Raw genomic sequence first — 23,516 nt, 5'->3', positions numbered from 1 at the left:
CATACATTGGCCGAGCATACTCTTCCTCTCGTGAAAATATAGCCTTCATAGAGGGCCTATCGTATTGGAATGCCCAATCCGGGGAGAGCAACCAGAATCATCGTATGCATAGGGATCACCACCGTTGGAGAGCAACACTTCCACTAAGTCGATTCGGCCCCACCATACGGCGAAATGGAGTGCGGTCTGGCCTCGTCGATGCCGGAGGTTGACTGCGCAGTCGGACAATTCCAAGAGAGCCCGCAGCGTCGAAGATGATCCATATGTAACTGCAAACCATAAGGCGCTTTCCTGCTCTCGGTTTTGGATATTGATATCTAGCCTCGGAGTTTCCAGCAGGAGCTTGAGAACTGCAGATGAACAGTATTTGAGAGCCCTCATGACCGGGGTTCTCGCACGAAAGAAGGCATTGACGTTTGCTCCATGGTGAAGCAACATGAGCGTAAGATCAGCATTGTCATCTTTGGCGGCTAGGCCAAGAAGATTACTGTTCTGATATTCGATGTTAAATTGGAGTATTGCCTTTCGCAGACGGTGATACAGCGCTCTGCATGATCTTGCAAGAGCAAATTTTGCTCTACCATGCAGGTATGTGGCAATCATCAACAACATCTCTTGAGGCAAGTCTCGAATTTGACTCTATTCATTATTAGCTTTCCAAAGGGTAATAGACCGTGAGAGGACGTGACGAACCATAATGTGGTGGTGGTTTGAGGGGATGTGAAAATGAGAGGCTTGCCGAAAGCCAAGAGACACGAGGGCAGCTTTATTACGGCTTCCAGTCCCCAGGCCAGTGCATCCGAAAAAGAATAGTCTGCAGCTCTAAATAGGTCGTCACAGGCTCCTGGGATCTAGTCGGGGGACCCAAAGGTCTCATTTCTGATGCCAAAGTCAGCACTGAGAGCTCAAGCGCTTGGAACTCCCAGGAATACGAGAGGTGTTCCCGAATCGCTGCAATCTTCTCATTATGTCACATTTGGTGTGTCTCCAGACCACAAGCTATTTCTACCAGAGGAAAGGGGTTTGAACATTTCAAGGTATGATGAGTACCGCGCCGCTCTAGATACTACCGTCTATTTCAGGGTAGCATCGGACCTAGTATTCCGAAAGGGCTCGCTGCTTACCTTTTCAGCATCCGTACAGCTCGCCACCAAGCCTTGAAGAATGTGAAAGAAAATGCTTCTGAAGAATAGCATGGCCACGCTTGCTGGTGTATTTAAAGAAGGCTCAAGGTAGCTTCAATTGGATCTCACCTCCCTCTATTCATTCAAATCAGATATCCTCAAGCTAATAGCTACCTTGATTGCTCTTATTTAATATAAGTTGCTTCTCTTTTTGATAGAGTGGAAAGAATATTTCTATCTATCCAGACTCCTTATTTTATTTCTGAATCTATGGCAGAGCCACGTAGAATGGCAGCCTCGTGCTCTAGGAAAGTACGGCGGCCCTGCATCCCCTGTCGCGTTTCCAAAAAAGGCTGCAATAGAGAGATACCCGCCTGCCAGTCTTGCTGTGACCGTGGGCAACCAGGTCTATGCTTGTATAAAGAACGGGTCCCACTATTCTTGGGGTACGACACAACGACATCAATCCAACCAGAAGGCCTGGAGCGGCAGGAGATTGTTTTCGAGGCTGAGCGGACGCAGGATACTGAGCGAAATGACAAGACGACGGATTTCCAAGAAGAGGTTTGTGAGACCGGGTAGGCTGCCTACCAATCGGGGCAGGAATTCCAGTCTCCATCTGCCTATGCCGCCTCATTACACAGAAATTTCCAAGCCAGCAACAGCCAGATAGAAGACTGGACAAACGAAGGTGAATTGGTGACGTCGAAGAGGTCATCTCCTGGTCTCGTCAGTCGGTGTTCCCTCACTACAGGCGATCCTGAGGAGCGCCCGAGCTCTTCCAGCCCTTGTACAACGCAGTCATACTTTAATATGGCACTTCCGGTAAATTCGGTGGTCTCTTTGTACATAAGGTATCACGGCTCACACTATTCCAGGTTTCCTTGCCACCTCGACTCCAACCCCAAATTCCAGCACCTGGCACTCTGTTAGCCGAGAAATCCCACACCTTCCATCAGCTCTTACTGGTTCTAAACTACTTATTCATCACTGAAATGCTCCCTAACAATGAAGGCTCCTTATGGGCCATAATATACCGGAGTGACCATGACTGGGAGCAGAGTTTCGTCTTGCAGTACAGTCAGTTGCAGTCCTGGCTCACTGATATCCGCGACGCTTTATGCGAATCTCAAGGCTTGCATACTATGTCCTGCGAAGACTTGGAAATACAGATCCGATATATTCTGTTCCTTCTCGGACAATATTCATCGCAAGAGTCTAGCTTTGTTCAAACGTGTTTCGAACAGCCCTGTTTTCCCTACAGACCATTTGGTGTGGGAGCCAGTATCGCTCTGATATGCTACGCTTTCATGGGTATTGATGCTCTGCATATACGGGGCTACGAGTCGAAAGAGATCTGGTTACGTGACGAGCTATTTCTTTCTGCCATGCTGGAGCATCTCAGATTGTCACCATTATTCTCCTCTTATCTCTCGATGAGGCAGCTACAGTCCATTCTGACAAGCCTTCAAAGGGCGTTCCAGAACGAAGAATTCAGGGTTGCGGCGGTAGTTCCCCAAAGAATTGATGTCGAAGTCAGAGCAGAGGTGATTAAATATTACACCCATGCATTCTTATCATTAGATCCGCTCCTTCTTCCCAGAATCTCTCTGGTTTTGGGAATCAAGCCATCTGCCAACAGCACCATTCGTGATTTAGCCATTACCTCTGCAAATGTGTTTTACAGCAGACATCCGATCCAAGATATAGAAGAAGATATCAAAATGGTCCCTGAAATCATGCAATCAAAGCCCGATCGCATCGTGGTCACGGAAATGTTTCATGTCAAAGCATGGCAGGAGATTTGTCGGGGTGGCCGCCGAGAAGAATTGTATATCAATGTATTTTATGTTTCTGTCGGACCTATGGCACAACGGATGGCCTGAAGGGCTGGTATATTGACTTGATGATCAGATACAAGAAAGAAATCTAGTCTCTTAATTCGAATAGGAAGGACCACTTCAAAGATCTTTTCTCGCATCATAACCTACATAGTAGGCTGCAGTAAAGCTATCGGAAAAGAATGATGCATGCCCTGCCATGGTAAAAAGTACTGGAGTTACCGAAATTGGTTTGATGGCATAGCTAGCCCCATGGCTATTATGAGTCCTAGGCAGCGTATACAGTACCCAAAAAGCCTTCTCTGTGGCGAGACTGAGAACCTCTTTCCACAATTACAATGTTTCGAACTTTGGCCTCCCTGCTGGGGCTGAGAGGGGTCGAAATTTGTGTTTGTGTATCATTAGTTGCTGCACGGGTGGAATCAGTTCAAGTCTCAACGACATAGTATTAGGTGAATCATCACTGAATGATCTAAATTATGATCCTTCACCATCCAATTTCAGAATCTGTTTTGGAAAACTTGCCGCTATTACTGCATAGCTGCATAGCTCGGCGTGAATGCTTTTCTCTCGACATCATCTTGCATATGAGTGTCTTGGTTTATTTTTTTACACTACATCACCCCCCTATACTAGCCTTTGGATCGCCAATTTGTCTGTCCCGGCTTCGCCGCATTGCTTTCAGGCCCGTTCTGTATTCACGACTACAAAAAAATGGATCTCGATGGCAAACCATCGTATAGACACTCAAAGCTCGACTTCAATCTCTTTCGTAAAAGGCCCGTCGGTATGTGATATCTTATTCCAGCTATGGCAAACATAAAAGCTAATCCTAATCAAGACAAGCCTCCATCTCCGGTGCATCGTTCCTCTGAAGCTTTTGTGAACAGGTTTCCTTTCCTATATTTGAAAACCGAGGAGCTTGTCTGGAAATGGGAGCAGTCGAAGCTCTGTGGCCAGAGCATCAACACTACCTTGCAGTTCACCATTATGCCACAAGATCACCCTTCCAACAGACCTGACAGGGCAGGCAAATTCGTTTCCATGCAGAATGGAAGTGTAATCGTGATGCCTCCGGCCTACTTGACGAATCTGAGACCAGAGGAGTATCCAAGTTGGATTTCTTCATGCAGGAAACCTGACAGATATGACGATCATTCTCCTTGGCTTGCCAGACTGGAAAAGGCCTTCCAAAGTCCGGGAGAGCATGCTTCGTTTTGAGAACTTGCTGGCCGGGAAAAGCTTTCCACTTTTCTATAACTGGTCAACCGAATACTGGATCTCAGATTCGGTTATTCTCGATCCACGATCAACCGATGAGATTGAGATGATCAGTATGGGGAAACGAGCGGCAAGTAGTTACAATCTGAGGTACCTTTGCGCTGGCCTCCCATCAACCACGATGGGACCTCTTTTCAACACGCTTGTGACCTCGGGGAATGCAGACCCAGCCTGCTTTGAGTATTCGATGGGGTTCATTTGGATTCATGCGTCGATAGATCCGAAGAACTTCAAGATAGAGCTTGACACCTCTATCGATACGTCTTGCGATCGCGTTGATTACATGCTACAACAGATGAGAGAGAGGTCGTGGTTGGTTCAGGCAAAGCTAGTGATGAAGCTTGAGGGGTCCAGCAGGATGAAAGCCGCCATCTCGGTTCAGGTTTTGGGCGTTTCTCAGGTGCGCGTCACTTCTACTCATAAACCAATTACTCATCAGTAGGATGTGTTTCAGAGCAAGGTGCCATGCTTTTCACCTTGGCCATGCTATTTGTGTCAAAGTATCTCTTCAAAATTCATCATCTTTCATGGAAAATCAAAGAATAATTGCTTCATTCGTGTCGCGTTGCCGCCGTACCGGAAAGACTTACCGAAGGGACGAATTGGTATATAGACTCGGCCACTGAGCAAAACTGTACCTCCGTGCAATCTTTAATATCGACTGACTCGGTGGGTAGGTATATTCATGAAAGGCCCATTTGCAAGGCCTTTGCTGTATTCGCAGAAGACAGATTTCATTGCGTACCACCTATTTAAAACACAACAAGCGTCCTGGTCCGAACATTGTACAATTGGTAATTGTAAGAAAGGCAAGTATGTATTCAACGTGAGGATCCCTTGGACGCGTGCTCCGCAAATTCCCGCACCACGAACGTCCTCAGAGGCCCCCGAGTCCGTCGAATTTCTTCACCGCTGCGACCGCCGGGTAAGCACCGTTTTCTGCTCCGGCCCATCTGGCGTATGAGTTGTATCATTTTTAATCCGCTCCTCTGCTTCCGCCTCGACAGCCTCCAACCTGTGGAGAAGGTCTGTCAGCTCCCTGCGGAGATCCTCGATACACTTATTTTGGTCCGTCAATTTACAATCTAGGGATCTGGCCTTAGGTTAGCCCTTTCTTCATTGCTTGGAGGGAATGTAAAACTAACTTCACCCGCACGTCTAGTCTTGAAATATCATCTGTTAGCAAACATCCTGCATTCACGATAAGGGGTGACCCGGACTAACTCTGCGAGGCATGTGAGGGTAAGCACGTTGCTGTCCCTGGGCTGAGACAAGTGTCCGCCGAATTGAGGATTCGGTAGCACCCCGTGATCGTGGTTGCTGGGAGGATCGCCCTGTTGCGGAACAGCTTGGTCATTCTTGTTCGAGGGCGTCGATGGCTCTTTCTCGGTGGTGTCTCCAGACAGAGATCGGGATGGGCTTCGGCTGTATTCAGACTCCGAGGATGACAAGGACAGTGCGCGCTGCAATCGACGTCGGAAGTCTGGCATCTGCCGTGTGTGTGGAATTTTCCGAATGGCTCCCATAGTCGTGTATCGAATCAAGCGGGGTGCTGCCGACAAATAGATCTGTTTGAAAATTATGACGGGAGTGGCTCTTATATGGTTTGTGACGGGTGTGACACTCTACATGTGTGAGAATAGATCCGGCGAGCAAATGTCCGCTGTGGAAGACGCCATCTCCCTGGGCCTACGCCAGCCATATCTAGTCTCACATTGTGAAAATTCAAAGAAGCGGGGCGCAATAAGCATTTGGCAACACTTCAGGGGATTTTCAACGGGGCAGACGTTGACTAACAAGCTACCTGCACGAATTGAACTTCCCAATCCGCGGCTCACAGAAAGTTGGCTTCGCGGTTGGACTCGCAAGTCTGCGCCCAGCGAAAGGTGCAGCTTAGCTGTCACTTTCAACGTATTCTGCTAGAAAAAGATTCAACTGGGTGCACATCGGGCTGGCTATTCTTGGGCCATTCTAGCAGGGATCAATCGAGCTGATGATTTAATTGAGAACCCATTCATTCAGTGCCTATATCAGATAAATGTAGTGAGGAAGGGTAGTTGCACGTCCAAAATTGGGAGCACGCATCGAGGCAGCTAGAATGGCAAATTTTACAAACACAAGTTCGAGGCTGTGGGCAGTCGGTTTGCCAGAGCCAGCCCATTCTTTCGAACTTACCGGCCAAGTTGAAGTTGTTTCACCATTGTCAACAACGTTGAGGCATTTTATTTGTCAGGTCTAGACCCAGGAGAGCCAAGGGTCCAGGTGGATCCATCCACTCCACCCGCTCTCCACCCCCGAACTCTCGAAATTTCTTATTTCAACGTTGAACCAAACGCCTCAACACCCAGCAAAAAGGCGGGCGCCCGGTGCGAGTGTCGAGTGGGAATCTCTGGGTCCGGCAAAATGTACGCAAGTGGTCGCTGTCGCTGTCGCAAAACGTACCCGAAATGGCATAAAAGACGCTCTTTTCCCGTCATAATGAAGAGCAGGACTTTCCTCCTCACACTCCGGGCCTCGCAGCCTTCGAGTGTCTTTTGCAGGTAAGATCTGCGTTACCAAGTACTCTTCGCAGGAGACCGCTGCGACACCAGTTCTCCCTCATAGCCCTGAGCCCTGTGATTGTATAATCTTGAGCTTCCATGCAGCCTTGAGCCCTGCGTTATCAAATTTGCGCTCATTAGGCGACCCGTGGCGCCGCGGTCCTCGTCCTGATCCTCTGGCCATTGCAGGCACCTCTTCGTGGTGTCAGAGACTAGTATTCGGGTCCGTCTGGGACCTGGAAGAAGCCAAGACCTGCTCCAAACAACCATTAGAAATCAAGAATCCAATAATACATGGTCTAGAATGACTTGAGTATTGTATGTAAATGCCACCGTACATGGCTCTGCTTCGAGAAATGCACTTTGTAGCGCTCAACCGCGTCCTGGGCTTTGAGAATGGACATTCCCTTCCACGTGGTCTCGTAGTGAATTAGAGCATCGAGTCAATCACCGATATGAGGATAGCCAATCTGGATGCCGGCTGATATCCAAAGTAATCCATTGGTAGGAATGCTTGTTTCTTCTGGCTGATAGAGGCAGCAGAATTTGTCCGTATGTAGGGAGATTCCGGATGTAGGGAGATGCGGAGTTTCGACGGTGAGTGGGTGGTGGGTCGGTGTTTTGATGGTTTTGATATTTTGATGTGTGAACGTGTTGATGTGTTGGTTTGTTGATGTGTTGATGACAAGGGCATGTTGATGGTGAGGACGTATTGACGGTGAGGGCTGGAGGTGAGTCACGGTTGAGAATTGGTTATGTATGATGGTGAAGGGACCGAACATGTGAATCGTTGCAGTGCAGGTGACTCCCGGGTACGGAGGTTAATAGGGATCACGAGTGCAAGAATGACAAATGGTGGCTTTTGTCGGGCAGAATTCCCGCTTGGTCGACTTAGTGGTGATATGTTGGTACCAGTCTAGCCTTATTAGACCAAGCTTAATACAAAGTAACGTCATTTATGCCTAATGAGGCTTTAGTCTATCCAGGGCTTCTAAACAGACCTAACGTCCTGTTGATCGGCCAACTCGTCTTCCTGCCCTTCCCTGCCCATGGAGCTCCAGAACAAGCTAAATTCTTCCAAATAACATGTTTTCACCAAACAAGCACCTGTCTCCTCTTCCTGACTAGTCAAGACACGCAAATTGAAGTTGATTGAGTCTCAAAATCGAGAAAATAGCACGACATAACACTCGCTAAAGTCCTTCCTCCCTGTCATATCTATCTTATGCTAATTCCCCCCTGTTTGCGCTCCAGGTCTCAGATACAGGTCCTGACGCAGTCATTCTATCCATATCCGACTCTCGCAGCTGGTATCTCCCCCGGGTACGAGGTGGAGAGATCCCTGACGACACACGAGCTCGCTTTCGCCGCTGCCGCAGCGGCGCTGGCGGTGCCGGCGGCGGAGTAGCCTCCACAGCTCTCCGTGGTGATAATGACCGGATAACCGCTCCTAGCGATGGGAGAGATGATGAGATAGATACCTCTGACGGGGGAGGAGATGGCGCTGAAGCTCCTGCTGCCACAGGAGCTTCAGCTTCAAGCTTTATCGTCACCGGTTCCGGTCTTTTTCTCTTCATAATCAGGAATACCTCATAGCTATCCTTGATCTTGGTAAATTTCGTACAGAAGTCTGTGAGGAGCTGTTCATGATCCTCCCGCATGCCTAGGAACCAAGGCTCCTTTTTATTCTTAACGGCAGTTGCAAATCGAAATGTATCTCCCTCCTCGCGTGTGTAATCCTCAGGATCGAGCTCCTCTAGGAGCTCGTTTTCGATGAAGTCGATGAAGCTATTAATAGTACCCGGCGTAAGGATTGGAGTAACCGTGGCTATTTATGACCAGGTAAGTTAGTATGTCTCTCTTTGAAGCGGGATCTCTCCATACTTAGCTTTTCAAGCCTATCTGGCTTTCCCGACGCCAAGTACCAGTATAGATAGCAGTGGACGATTAACGAGACCGTCGCCGGCGATGTAGGGACTTGAAGCGGCCCTCGACCGAGGCGGCCACCTCGAGAGTTTCTCCCACCAATAAATTGGCGCTGAATCGACTGCTGTTGGATCTGGCGCTGCCGGATCTCATTTGTCGTTCCCGATAAGCCCTGAAAGCGTGGTTCAGGCGTAATTAGGCTCCTCTGGTAAAGGGTCGCTCTAGCCGAAGAGGATAAATTCTCCATAGGAGTACTCGTCCTGTAGGTTGGGGATGTAATCTGGGCAGTCGAGATGGGAGCATAAGCAAAATTATCATTCCCAGTATCGTGGGCGTGAGCATCGCGGTGGTGCGCCATAAAAAGACAAATATGAGGTTTTTCGCGGCAGGATATCAGATACAATAATACCTCGATCTGAGGAGGGAGCCCAGCCTCCCGAAACCCGACGAATTTCCTCTGGTAAAATGAGTAGGTAGTCAAGTCTATGGTACTGTGGTAACCTCGTACTTTAGCGTTAAGATATATACGAAAGAAAGTCTATATATCGAATTGCCTCCGTCGATCCCCTCCTTCTTGGATACTAATTGGCTATTCTAGATCCCAAGAGGACAGGCACTCGCTGATCGGCCTGTATTTAGATATTAGGCCGAGATGCTGCAGAGAGGTACTGAAAATTAGCCTTCCTGTGCCTCACTAGGTTCCCAATCCCACGCGCCGAGGGGTTTCGAAGTGAGACAGAGCACTGGATACTCATCCAATTGGTCATGGAGAAGAGCACGGCGGCGGAGTTCGAGATATTCGACCCGGTAAGGTTGACTAACTTCCGCTGGCACACGAGACGGAGGATCCTCAGGATTGAAGCCATTTCCAGGTCCATAAAGCTCGGCTCCAATCTCCTGAAGCTGCTGGTGGCACCAAGCAAGGACGTCGGGGGGTAAATATTCATCTTTATCCCAGTCCCTGACGTCCTCCTGTAGCTCATGAAGTAACATCGGATCAACTGCGCGCTGGTAATCCGGCTTAGACGCATTAAAATAATTCATAAAAGGCTTCCCAGTAACGGCGTTCGGCCTTGACTTTTGCTTACGGATATTATGAATATTCCAGGTCTTAGCGTACTCACCAATAACCCGGCGGAGTGTGGGCATATAGACAGCAAGAAGGGCGACTTGCTCGGGGACAGAGCCGGAGAAGAGACCTATAGAGGATTAGCACCAGCGGCGGATAGTGTGCAGGATAACTTACCTTGTTCCTGGAGCTCCCGGAAATAGTGGTAATAGAGAAAAGTACATGACTTAGACAACTGCGCCCACCAAGCCTCTATTCTCTGGTTATCTGTGCTTCGCCCTAGCCAGAAACAGTCTCCATGGGCAGCCTCTGGATCGAACACCTGCCGCAGCGCCCATTGTGCATCCCCAATCAGGGATGTCTCCAAACCGAGGTCAGACCGAATAATCTCCGGTTGGTAGGAGAGGTCGGCAAGGGTGTCAAGAAACTGAGAGAGAACGCTCACTGCTGTATGAGTACTAATCCCCACGTATATCCAGAGAATATACCGAGAGTACCCATCAATAGCGGCATAAACCTCAACTCCGAACTGCGCTAGCTTCATATAGCCATCCACATGCCACACAAAATTTGGCCCAGGGCACCAATACTCGCCGCGGGAGCGCTGGAGATCGTATGATCGGCGGAGGAGTGAGTCAGGGCGAAGGGAACGGTAGACTTCGAATACTCGGTGCTGTGGGAAAAGAAAACCATGGCGGCGAAGGTGGTGATAGAGAACCCGACGCCTATAACCTTCGGCATCGCCAATTCCAAGCTCCTCGGTCAAGAGAACCTCGATTTCAAGCCGCTGCTGCTGCCGCTGAAGCGGGCAGTCTGTACGAAGCTGAATTCCAAGCTGTTTTCGTAACCTTTTAAGCGTAGGCTCAGAAACCTGGAATCCCTCCTTCTGTAGCACTTCGAGTGTTTCTTTAGGAGATAAGCCGGCCTCCGTAATTAGAGTAAGAAGGCGAGCGTGTAAAGCTTCATTCTGGCTGGGTATTTCGCGCCGCAACCCCCAGGAAGAAAGGCGGGTTTTGAGCGTGCGAAGTGAGATATTGACGCCGTGGCTTTGTATGATGGTCTGAATATTGGCAATTGCTATATTCTGAGAATAGAGGAGAGTAATCTCCTCCTTGTAAGGCTCCAGGTCAATTTGAGGGCGTGGCATTGTAAAAATTGAGGTTATTCATGCGAGCCCAAAACAGTAGGAAATGGGAATCATACTGAGTTAAATCAACAGGAAGGATCGTCTTCTGAAAACTACTATATCCAGTCATATGGTCTTATACACTAGCGTACGGAGTACTGAATTCCCGGTTCAGTAACGTAATCCACAGCCAAGTGAAACAGCGAAAATACTATATTGAATGCCAGATTTGAGTCCTCTATATCTCAACCACCAGCTATTTGGTTTTGTTGAACTTTGAAACAAGCAGTTTCCCAAGATAAAGAATAATATATCTAGACTTTTGGCCAGTCAGACCGTGATTTCGACTCTTTAGCATATAACACGGCGTAATTTTAGCGTTGAGGCATGGATAGTGGATATTCACTATATATATCTCCATGGGTTCTCAAAGTAAACCTTCTAGGCTTCACCAGTAAGTCAGAAATGCTATCTAGGTTATGCAAGCTCATTATTTTATCCGAAAGAGCTATGGATTTTGACATATGTTGTTATTTATCGCATTTAGCCTAGGATTTGGGGTATTTTACTCGCCCGTGCATTACGTTATTCGGAACTGGAACTTAGTAAGCCTGTTCCACGCCATACTGGCGAACCTAATGTAGGCAAGGCGAACAGGATAAAATACGGGCGGAGAAGGAGGCGGTATATAGATTGGCCAATTATATTGGATTCTGGGTTATTGCACTCGTGATACTTAATAACCTCCGTACGCGGGTGAAACGAGTACCACCGCAGTCGGTCTGCAGAGTCGGCCAGAAACAGCGTGTCGTGAACTCATCTCAACAAGATGATTTGAACTTGATTGAGGCACTCCCAAATTCCGTAAAGATCTTGATTCTTGTTGACAACTTGGGTGTAACTGTTGCGTAATGTTGAGCACCGACTGTCGACGATGCAGAATCATCGCAAGGCCATGACTGAAGACTTCCATATATGATCAAAAGCCTCATACCATCCTTGAAGCCAGGCGGCGATAGACAGATCTATGGCAAGGCCCAGAATGATACAAATGTCTAGGTGGAAGGGATGGGGCAAACAGCCGCAGGATTGGTGGTGGTTGGCCATCGTTCTCCCATTAAGATCCTTTGCTTGGCTCTATCTTGATATCATGACGTTGGTTACCGTTATCTAGTTGGCCATGCATTACCGTACCAGAGCTATGCGCTAGGCTTACAGACGGACGGAATATAAATAGCCGACAAAGAGCCTAGTTTCTCAGGGACACCTACCCCCCTGCAAAAGGATGGCCGACCGCATGGAGATTGACTCCAGTGACGATAGTCGCGAGATGACTGACGCGAATCAGCAACTTGAACGCGAACTTCTTCAGTGCCAGAAAGGATCATCCCCAACTGCTGTGCATTCGCGGCGAATTGTCTCGCTCGGCGTTTCTCCTCATTACGTGAGTCACTGGACCTCTGCCGATGCCTTTCGGGAACTATATCAGAATTGGTATGTGTCTGTCGTCTTGTCGGATCATGAGACTAAATCATAAAACAGGAAGGACGCCATATTGGAACGGTTCCAGATCGATCGAATCGCCTTCCGGCCATACTTCGTCGACGCCTGCGATCATTACGCCGTCTTGGTACCAGACCCCGCGGACCCCGAGGGCCGCCGATCCCTGGGATTCATCAAGTATGACAAAAAGTCCAGTCGGGTCACTTTGGCGAACGCCTGCCTGCAATTGCCCTTTGAGGCTCTCGAGTTGGGCTTCACGACCAAGGGCGACCAGAACCAACTGGCGGGCTCCCACGGCGACGGACTCAAGCTGGCAGCCGTGGCTCTGTCTCGGGATGGGTATAGGTTGCAAGTGGCGGCCAGTCGGTGTTCCTGGAATTTTTATTTGCGGGAGCCATGCAAGTCTCGCCTCCATTGCACCATCACCCCATCGCGCCAATCTGGGTCCACCCGGACGGACTGGGCCGAAGATATTGCCGGATTGCGCTTCCACCCCGAGCGAGATGTGGCCGTGCTCATCGGCCCTGGACGCACCACCCAGGGTCGGCCGGTGGCACCTGAAGAATTTCTTGAGTGGCTGCAAATATCGTTGGATATTCGTGGCCTCGCCTACCCGTCCTCGGTTGTCGAGACAAGCCACGGGGACCTGCTTTTTGACCAAAATCTCCTTGGTAGGATTTATGCCCACGGTGTGCTAATCTCTGGAACAAACTCGATTTACCCGTTTAAACTTGGTTATAACTTTACAGAGGGGAAATTCAATCGCGATCGGCGATGGCTCATGGACCGGCGTGGACTGGCAGAGCGAGTGTGCCGAATCTGGGAGTCCGCCCTTCAAACGCACGAGGACGTCCTTCTTCCGATATACGTGAGCCTCCTCCGAAAGACACCAGCGCCGATGGACGTTAGTCTGGCTGCTGATTTTCTCTTACCCTCGAACATATCCCGCATTTGGACGTATTTGCTACACGAGTCCAAGGGCAAGGACTTTTTCTATTGCGAAACATCCGGAGCCCAGGTTTGTCGGAAGTCCAATATCCGTATCCCTTGTCACAGGCTAACGCAAATCTAGGATGTCAAGATGATACGAGAGACCATTGGAAAAAGGCCCATGAGGCTGTCGCGAGAATTGTGGCGCCTACTGCGGTCGACGACACCTATCCGCAGTGCTGCGGAAGAACTTTCAATGCTTTTCCAAAATGCCGAGGTCTGTAGCCCCCCCGAGTACCACCTTCTCGAGAACCGTGCGGAAGGCACTGAGAGCATGTTTTGCCTTGCTGCATTCGATGCAGGAGATTCAAGTGGTTTACGTCAAGGGGTTCGATAGTAGGGCGGATGTTATGTATAGTCCTCAGCAAAGGACACTGAAGGTCCACCGCCGATGGCTGGACCTTGACGATACACACCAGCGAACCTCATGTCGGAACTGGATTCTTCGTAGTGCGAATAAGGAAAGCGGAAAGCGCGAGCCCTTCTTTTGCGGCCACATCATTGAGGAGCTCCTATTACTTTCCATCTCGTCGGTGTTTGGAGACTCTCAGACCCCTCGGACCACTGAGATGAGGTATATGCGCCATATCCGACGTCTACTCCGATACATGCCACACCAGATCACTTTGGCGCCCTCGGAGGGCGGCTTGACGGTTGCTTGGGAAGATAATGAGACAGAGCTGTTTCGGAAGCATGGCCTCGATGGGGCGGCGTATCATGTGATACTACACGAGGAAAGCTGTATCGACATGAAGCAGGAGCTCCTCCACTCGGACCCAGGTAAGACCCTCTCGATCGTCATTTAGGACTGACAATTAATTCTGATACTTGCCATATAGTTCTGGACTCGTCGGACCTCGCAGTCTGCGGGTGCCGTCAGCAGTTCGTTCCGCAGCGGACCAAGCAATGCCTGTTCGCAGACTTGGATGAATTCAAAAGGTACTACGCGATGGTTTCACTCAACGAAAGGTCCGCATTGTACGGTCTAATAACGGAGCCTTTGTATCCCCTAGCAGTGGCGGAGATTGGACCCTCCGTTGTCGTCGGCGATCAGCCTTTCGGTGATCTCCAACACAGGCACGGGCCAATCGACTGTTCGGGTCTGCCGATGAACAAGAGAAAAACAGTTTCATCTGCTCAAAAGTCGAGGAGCAAAAGACAGAAGTATATGGACTGAGCAAGTCGCATCTTTTATCATTCTCGCATTACTATCGTGTTCCGCTGTCCTAGTAACATCCGCTGTCCTAGAAAAACACGACGATTAATGAGAGCTATGGCGCACTTTGACACGGAGTGGATGGCCATGACAGGCTGCATATTGACCATTTGGCCCCGTGTCCTGGTCGATGTTCCCTTTGTAAGCCTCGCGCCAACGCGAGAAAGTTCATCAATGTAAGTTGTCGGTATCTCCTGGCGCTTGAGACGAAATTAGCAAGATCATAGAGAATGGGCCATTCAGACGAGTCAAAATGACTGAATTCCGTCCACCCAACAGAAATCACACATGCAAGGATTCTTGGCCTTAGAGAAGGATAGAAAAGTCAAAAGGAACAAAATGCTGTTAGATTAGATGATAGAGCCCATATGGGTGAGGGTGTTTCGTATAGCGGACGAACGGGACGTATAGTCGGCTTGGTCTATATGGAAAGAACCTCGACTAGTTGCTTTCGGAACGACATAATGATGAACCGTCACACCCACTCAAATAAGACCAAGGGCAGGAATCAGGACCAAGATTCACATTGAACGCTCCTCTGTAGTCTCATTGCATCTAGAGCGCATTGCCTCAAGCACCAGTCCCATTGTGGCTTGAAGGCAGTGCCTGGAAATACGTGGGGGGCTCCCCGGAACCTGGCTCTCCTAGGAACTATGAATGCAATCCTGGGGGCATGAGCAGTGCTACTCTTACAATCCTCTTTGCGAAACTTCCATTCTTCGCAACGCATTCTTGTAGTAGGAGCTGCCTTGATAGAGTCGACACGATGATTGTGTTAGCGGCACGACGAACGATATAAACTCGCCTGGCCGCTCTTCACGAAACCATCATAACCAACGCGCAATTATATTGCCCTATCTTTGCCCGCCATTCCAATATTCATTATGGTTCGTAACGGATGTACTTTACGTTGGCAGCTACATACTAAACTAGAAGCAGCCCCATTTGCGAGGTCTACCGAATCCAATCTTATACAGGGTTGCAGCATATCTCGAGAGCAGCGAGATATTTGCTCTTGCGAGATCATCTCGAAATCTCAGAGCCAGGCTACAGCCGGCCATACTTGCAATCAACGTCGAATGTCAAAACAGCAATTTGCTCGGCCTCGCTGCCATGGACAACGATATTGACCTCGCCGAAAGACTTCTGCAACGCAAGGCAGACGTCAACGCGTTCTTTCGAGGGAAGACCCCGGTGATGAGGGCTCTCAAGTACTCATCCTATGACGTATTGCAGCTCCTGCTGGAAAGCCCTACGCTGAATATCAACCTCCAAAATCAGGCGCAAGAAAGCGCGCTATGGTATGCTGTCACATACGGAACTTGTTCTGTGGTACAGAGTTTGCTGGAGGTCCCAAAGTTACAAGTTGACCTCCCGCACAGGCGAGGACGAACGGCACTCCATCTCGCGGTCTGGTGGGGCAAAACGGGCCTGGCGCGTCTGCTCCTCTCCAGCGGCAGCGATCCTCTCACTACAGATGACTTTGGCAAGTCACCCCGCGCATGGGCATGGCGCATCGGCCGGCCGTCCATGAAGTGGATCTTTGTAGGCCCACAGGAAGCTGGGCACTCGCTCTCTTTCTACAGGCCATCCGCCGGTTATCAGACCACTGATAACAGCGAGCTGCCGCTCCACCAAGCAATAGCCCATGGATCCGCAGACGCTATCAAGCTACTTCTGACGCAGAAGGAACTGGCCCTGGACGCTCAGGATCACAACGGGGATACTCCACTCCACCTCGCTGTTCGATGTCGGCGTCTGGCAGTGGTGGAATTGCTGTTGAGCCACCCGTGCGCCGACGTAAACTGTCGAGGCAAAGACGGCAACACTCCGCTCTGGTTGTCGACATTCTTATCGCGCGATGACACGACCGAGAGGCTGTTAAAGGCGGGTGGCATTGATATCAACTTTGTGGGTGGTCGTGGTCAGACCCAAACGCCTTCCACTTCGCTGCACCACGTGGTCGCAAGGAGTGACACTGTCGCTCTGCGGTGGCTTCTCGAGATACCTGGCATCGACCCCAACCTCTGTGTGGCAGGCGTCTCTCCTTTTTCCGCGACGGCCGCGAACGGTAACCTCCATGCGATGACAATGCTCTTGAGGAAGGGGGGGTGTAGAGATTAATGCGACCAACTTCGCGGATCCGCCCATTTGTCGAGCGGCGGAAAACGGCCACCTGGAAGCGGTGAAGCTCTTGGTCCGGCAGGGCGAGGCTCTGGCAATTAACCAGAGCACTGTTACCATCCAAGACACCGCCCTGTGTATCGCCGCCCGGGCGGGCGACTCGGAGATGGTGCGAGTTTTACTGCGCCATCCCAAAGCTGACCTCAACCACCACAATCGTTGGTTCGAGGATCCTTTGTTGCTTGCAGTAAAAGGCGCACATTTGCTGGTCGTTGAAATGCTGCTGCAGGACCGGAGAATGAGGCTTACCAGCTTGTGGGCATCGCTTCATTTTGCCGAGGAGGGTCCAATTCGGGAGGCAATCCAGAAGCGGGTTAACTATCTTCGCAGCCGTTGCGGTGCAAGTACACCCTCCTCATCATTTAAATGGAGAATCGGTGGATTTCTCAAAAATCAGCAAAAGATTTGTACAGCAGGGCGATACAAACTGCATTGAAAGGCCGGTAGAGGTATGGAATGGGATGGTGGAAGGCCAGGAACTTGATGGATTATAGGGCGCGGCGTTGATAGCTCAACAGGAATCAGGTATAAATACTGCCACGGAACTTTTTCCTCCGCATGAATTCATGAACGACCCTGTTGTTGATCCTCATCTATGCGATATGGCAAACGGGCTTAGATTGAAACATGCGTCGTTATAGAGCTCCATTACGGGTAAGAAGCTGATAATTGCGGGCGTGGAGAACATCTTCGGCTTCGCGTGTCTCCTTCCATGATAGCATATAAGAAACCTCTGAAGATTCTCTTCTCCCAGCCCATGCAGTTCACTTCGTACATAAAGAAAATGGACGCACCAGATCGCTCTTCATCGACCGAGCGACCAATTAAAAGACAGCGGCAGCTCCCCAAATACTCTGGGGATGACACTACGGCCAACCTGCATGGCCTATTCCGAGAACCTTCGGAGCGTGAAAGTATCGAGTTCAAGGTCAGGATCTTCCCAATAGCCAAATGGAAGCCCAACTGATATGTAATAGGACACTACCGGCACTGCCAGCCTTTTGACAACCGATGCCAAGCAGATTCTCCGGATGGGCTCTTCCATCTCGAGACCAGCTCTCGACCTACTCGACCTGTTCCTATGTCTCTGGCAATGTTATGTTGTTAAATCTGCCGAGAAAATCCGACTAGAATGCGAGCGACGTCAATTTTGGGTGTCAAATGACGAACTAAAAGCTGAAAATGGTCTTCTACAGCAGCGTTGTAATGAGCTGGCCCTGGTACTCTGGGACCGCAGGCGCGCAGCCCACGCTGTTCAGGCTGGAATCGTGTCGATATTACGGACGTGTGACCGGAATTTTGACTAGAAAAATTATCTCTGAGTGATCAACAAACATTGGTGAATATGTATGAAAGCGAGGACGCTAGATGATCTTTTCTTACGATGAACGGGGATGACCGTTGAGACGTCGATGCAGCCGAGAGTTAATTCCCGTTGAGCTTGTGACTATCCATACCTTGCTCAAATAGAAGTATCAATGGACCTTTGATTAATACGATGTCTGGCTCTGATAAGAAGACTTAATTGGCCTATTGCTCGCTCTCTTTCCAGCCCATAAGATCGTCAATCTAACATCAATGGTCCGGTTCTGTTCTCTCCAGCTCTTAGACCTATCGACTTCCGAGGAAATGAACCATCTGGCTCAAATAGGTCGGTAAAGTCCATTTCACATCTCCCAAAACGTATACTTACCATCAAGCAGACTTTGTTTCCGATGATGACATCCACGCAGCCTGGCAGGAGTCCTCTAACGTACCCGCTGTACCCCCCTGCCTTGCTACCGACCGCCGCGGATTGAAGCAAAATCCTTTTGACCTATCAGGGGTCTCCAGCTCTGAGGTTTACGGGCTATCTTTGGTCGACTATGTTTTTTATCCGAATCATGTAACCCAACAAAGCTTTCTGTGGACAGGTCCGGATCCTCTGTCTCCGTCTACCAAGGCGGAGGATATTTTTGTATACTTTTCCGCTTTCTTGCTCTCAGAGGAAGTCTACTGGGTGGAATTTCGTCTTTCAAGATTTGACTCTCTCAGTGATGAGTTGATAAGTGAGCACCTTTTTTTCCTGCCACGATTCGAGACAGCGATGGGGAATCTTTCTCGGGTGCGCAAGCAGATTCTCGACATCATCTCCCAAGTATGCTCTGCAGCGCAGACAGCCCGCTTCCGACTGTCGATGTGGCCCCGCTTGGAACCTCTTCCTTACACTCAGCACTTCATGATGTCGCCGTACTCCACCCTGCCTATGTTGCCATGCCCCGATCCGGGGCTCTTCGTTCATAATCTCTGTGTGAATTTCAGGTAGAAAAGGCGGCTGAACTGAAAATACATACATAATCAGAAATACAACGAGTGTACACGAGCACAGATGGTAATCTGGGCTACTCATCCTTTCAAATGAATTTCATTTTGATTTTAAGACTCAAGGTAAGACCAAACTGTGCTATAAAAGAATGCCCCGGCAATTAATTCATGTGATCTGTGCTCTATTCTAAAGGAAAATTGTCGAGAGAGATCCGCATTTGGAGCTTGAATGAAAGATAACTCTGTTATTTTTTCTCTTATGAGCCTGATATCGCTTTTCCGTTTATCGTTATCGAAAACTCCTTGGTTTCTCATTCCGTTACTTCATTATAAGAGCAAGAATCTAATTGGATTCGAGGATCTACTTCTTGCCTGTCTCCTGCCTGTATTCTGCCTGCATAACCTCCGCAACATTCTGCTAACGGGTACGAAAAAGATACCAGAGGCTGATGAGGCTGGTCAAAATCACGAGGATACCAAGTACAATCTGACTGATAGCCCCATGGTATACAATGCTGCAACGAGGCAGGGAGCCTCGATCATCGAATGCTGCAAATATGTCGAGAAATCCATGCATCTGCTCCATAAGATACCCACCCAAAGCGAGTACAACCACCCCGAGGAATAATTGGGCAATAAAGAAGTTGTCAAATACAGTCCTCCCATCTCGTACCCAACTTGGGTGAGCGAGAAGTGTGAAACCAAACAAGGAGAAGAGAACCGAGGAAAGTGCGACAATGACCATTGCCTTGCGAAAGTCCCTCATCAGCTCTCGGAATGCGTCGTACAGGATGGGGCTGTCGGATTCATTGAGGCCAGCTGTTACCTGGTCTCGCAAAGTATCTGCGAAACGAGCAGTGACAGAATTAAAAGCAGCGACGAGCAGCCAAATAGTGGTGAGAGAAAAGACCCAGAGACGAACAAAGATGCGAGATGTATCGGTATATTGAGACATGGTGGAGTTGAAAACGAGGAAATCGAGATGAATCTAGCCAGAAGCTTGAGCTGCACAATTTCAGGGATCAATTCAGACTGAGGATGCGTAGGTACAGTAAAAAAGAGGGGTCAATAAGACGAACATTTGGGCACCAGCATATAAATACTTTCCATATAAAATAGAGGCATATGCGAATGTATCGTTCCTGTGAGCCCTCACATGACAAAATTTGGTTGCCTACAATTCTTTTCTGGCTCCAGCTCGTCAATGCATACCTCGTAACCATACTATCCTAGGAGCAGACAAGGAATGCCATTCAGCCCCAGCTGCTGGATGATCGACAAAATAGATAAGTTAAAAATTGCTCAGAATCCTTATTGCTCCCAGGAATCGGACATAACTTTCTAGGAGTTCTTTCTGAAATGGAAATGCCCGGAACGAATAGATAAATTTGCTACTCACTGTTTGCACATACAGCTTCAGGCCAGTGTACTACTCCTTCTTTTGCTGTATTATGGGTGCACTGAGCATTGGTGGACAGTAAATGGGTTATTTCGAGGGACCGACTACGGCAGGATGGTACAAACAGACTTTTAATGCTTAAGTTCTATACACTATTCGCGAGCGTCTAGTACCTTGAGATATTTCCAATATTACTTTTCGGAGGTGGCAATTCTTCACCGGCTCGGAGCCAGCACTATGTTCAACCTGTACCTTATGAACATCGCCAGTCTCTGACAAACTGGAAAAGCGGCCAATTACTGCTATGGCCTTTTATGATAGGCTTGTTCCTCGTTCACTCCATTTCCCCAAATAATGGTATGGTATTCGGACTGAGTTTGGATATGGTGTCGCAACACATTAGAGCACGAACAGTAGACTCAGAGATCGCTCAGCCGATCTTTGGACCTCCAATCAATCAATCACCTGATTCTATTGAACCTGTTTAGTATTAGCCAGTACATCAATTCCTCATCCCGACACTTCGCCGGGGCACAACTATCGCAGCCGCGCGCCCCAAAGGCAGTCTAACGAAAGGAGCGGCAATTAGGCCACGGCAGGCTTTGACCAAGCTCTAAGAGCGTTTTCAGCAAGGGGAGCATAACTAATTGTACATACACGGAAATATTTGGTTTAAGCATCGAGTCATTATTTTGAAGTTTAGGAGTTGCTGTCGAGCGGAAAGAGTGGTCAAATACCACTAAGACGCTTTTGGGTGGGATGTTCATCGTCCGCCCAATTCCCCACGTATTCGTGTGGTATTCGGTGTAGACTCGGAGTATGGTGTCGTAACACACCGAAACTAGATGATACAGACTCTCACGAGTGTTCAACCACTCTGATCTTGAATCAATCAATCATATGATTCTATTGGACATGTTCAGTACTAGCCAGTACATCAATTCCTTATCCTGACAGTTGCATATATTCAATTCCGTGCTGTGTTGTGACGAGATCGCACCGGTTCCAACAACGAGTGGGTCCATGATGAAGTTGATTGGATATCTTCGCGCCCAAGCCATGCCAAGGAACAAGGCCGCGCTAATCCTGGTCAACGACCCCCTGTCCCCACTCGATGCCCGACTCCTTCTGACTGATGAAACGGAGCCGGTTTTTCACTCTTGTGCATGTGTGATCTCTAGCCACGAAAATGATCTCCTTCGATTGGTCACATCGACAAATATGAAACGTGAAGCCGCGTCTGAATCGCGAGGCTGCAATAGTGAGAGTGATGAGCGACCAGCAAAAGTGCCCCGGCGAGGGAGCTCAAGCACGAATCCAGGGCCCTTGAAGCTCGAGCAAGACCTCAGCAGAGTACAGCCGCCACTCTCTCCACTCTCGCCTGATTGTAATAGCGAAGTCAGTTTCAATCTCGTCTCTCAATAGCCATTTGACTGACTGCATAGAATCCCAATACACTAGAGCATCGAACAGCACCTCCGTCTCTCACGCATGCGCCCATCGAGCTCACGGACGGAATATATCATTGGATACCTGCCCCATCGGAGGTCGACGCGCTTGAGACAATGAGCCAACCATCATCGAAAAGGTCCCGATCACGTTCGATCTCAACGGATCGGGGGCGTGCTCGGTCGGTTTCGTCGGAGAACAGCGAGAGCAGCTCGGCCCGGGACACCAGATCATATGCCTACAGAGCCGTCAACTATGTCACTATTTTGGAAACCAAGGGCTGCTTCATGCGACCGTCCCCGCCGGCCCGGTACCCGACGATATTGCGCTTTGTGAGCGCCTTCTCGCTCAGCCGGTCGAGCCTCCTACCGGTACACTTTTCGACGACTTGTACCTCACAGACTTCCATAATGCATTGCGGAATCGATCTGAAGCGCGTCTTTTGGTGGACCTACACCCCCTCATTATGCCATCCGCAGAAAATCAGTACATCCAGGGGAATGAATCTTTGAAAGACGTGATTGATGGATACAATGATCCGTGGCTGAAGACCGAGCCCATATACGGTCCGAAACCGCAGCCGGACCACGCGCGCGGCTTGAAGTGGTCGACCTTTTCCGAGAGCCAGCGGCGCAAACTGGGGATCAAGCCGGACGAGAAATCACCGTATACGGCGCGAGAGGATATGTATTTTCCTTACGTGACAGCAGAAATCAAATGTGGGAACCAAGCGCTGGAGCTTGCCGACCGGCAGAATATGCACAGTATGTGCATTGCCCTGCGGGCTGTGGTCTCTCTGTGCCAAGCGGCGGGCTGCACGGAAGAGGTGCATCGGCGGATTTTGGGGTTCTCGGTCTCTCATGAGCTCGAAGGCGTTCGTTTGTACGGCTACTATCCCGAGATTGATGGTGGCAAAGTGTCATTTTACCGCTGGCCGGTCGCGCAACCCAACATCTGGACCAAAGAGGATCGGTGGACATGTTATCGGTTCGTGGAGAACGTGGACCGCGAATTTCTGCCTGTCCATACTCACCGGCTATTGCGGATACTTGAAGGAGTTCCGGACCCCGACGAGGGTTCTTTAAGTGTCGTTGTCGACGAGCCTGGCTCTCAGCTGTTCATGGGTGGATCGCAGGAACGTTTGGGGTATCGCAGAGCTGCATCCTCGCAGAATCGTGGTTTGCAACCGGAGCTACGCATGATGGTTCAAACATTACAAGAACAATTGGCTGAACAGAAGGACCGAGAGGAGAAACGAGAAGCGGAACATAAGGCTCGGGAAGAGAAACTTCTCGCTCAACTAGAGCAGCAAAAGCTCCGGGAAGAGGAGCGAGAAGTGGAGCAGAAAGCACGGGAAGCAGATCAGAAGGCACGGGAAGAGAAGCGTGAAGCAGAACAGAAGGAACTGCAAATGAAATTTCTTGCCCTTTTAGAACAGAAGGATAATTCGAAATGTGCATAAGAATAGTATCTATGGATATTCATGTAAAGACTTCAACTATGCCTGCGTTAGAGGACCCTCCCTCTTTTGATATTAGCGTCCCAATCGTAGGGGTAGATAGGC

General features: G+C 49.4%; 4 protein-coding genes across 4 annotated transcripts; 3 read left to right on the top strand and 1 right to left on the bottom strand.

Annotated features, from left to right (window-relative positions):
• Nucleotides 1-9,387: 9,387 nt before the first annotated feature.
• On the bottom strand, nt 9,388-10,928 carry N7509_000318 (uncharacterized protein; the record flags this gene model as incomplete). Its single annotated transcript, XM_056624965.1, has 2 exons — nt 9,388-9,911; nt 9,959-10,928. The coding sequence occupies 2 exons, from the start codon at nt 10,926-10,928 to the stop codon at nt 9,388-9,390; spliced, it is 1,494 nt and encodes a 497-aa protein (XP_056493547.1).
• Nucleotides 10,929-12,192: 1,264 nt separating this feature from the next.
• N7509_000317 (uncharacterized protein) lies at nt 12,193-14,577 on the top strand (the record flags this gene model as incomplete). Its single annotated transcript, XM_056624964.1, has 5 exons — nt 12,193-12,401; nt 12,450-13,428; nt 13,483-13,617; nt 13,703-14,180; nt 14,240-14,577. The coding sequence occupies 5 exons, from the start codon at nt 12,193-12,195 to the stop codon at nt 14,575-14,577; spliced, it is 2,139 nt and encodes a 712-aa protein (XP_056493546.1).
• A 923-nt stretch (nt 14,578-15,500) lies between these two features.
• Nucleotides 15,501-17,236, top strand: N7509_000316 (ankyrin repeat domain-containing protein; the record flags this gene model as incomplete). The annotated part of the gene is made up of 4 exons (XM_056624963.1): nt 15,501-15,503; nt 15,556-15,917; nt 15,999-16,687; nt 16,776-17,236. 4 exons carry the CDS (start codon nt 15,501-15,503, stop codon nt 17,234-17,236), a joined length of 1,515 nt encoding a protein of 504 aa, XP_056493545.1.
• A 4,293-nt stretch (nt 17,237-21,529) lies between these two features.
• N7509_000315 (uncharacterized protein) lies at nt 21,530-23,414 on the top strand (the record flags this gene model as incomplete). Its single annotated transcript, XM_056624962.1, has 2 exons — nt 21,530-21,901; nt 22,197-23,414. The coding sequence occupies 2 exons, from the start codon at nt 21,530-21,532 to the stop codon at nt 23,412-23,414; spliced, it is 1,590 nt and encodes a 529-aa protein (XP_056493544.1).
• Between the last annotated feature and the right edge of the window lie 102 nt (nt 23,415-23,516).

This window comes from Penicillium cosmopolitanum, assembly GCF_028827165.1.
Source record: "Penicillium cosmopolitanum strain IBT 29677 chromosome Unknown utg000003l:1.0-3747932.0:1.0-3751027.0, whole genome shotgun sequence".
NCBI lineage: Eukaryota > Fungi > Ascomycota > Eurotiomycetes > Eurotiales > Aspergillaceae > Penicillium > Penicillium cosmopolitanum.
The sequence above is the reverse complement of the archived record's forward strand: the minus strand, read 5'-3'. Positions and strand labels throughout refer to the sequence as shown.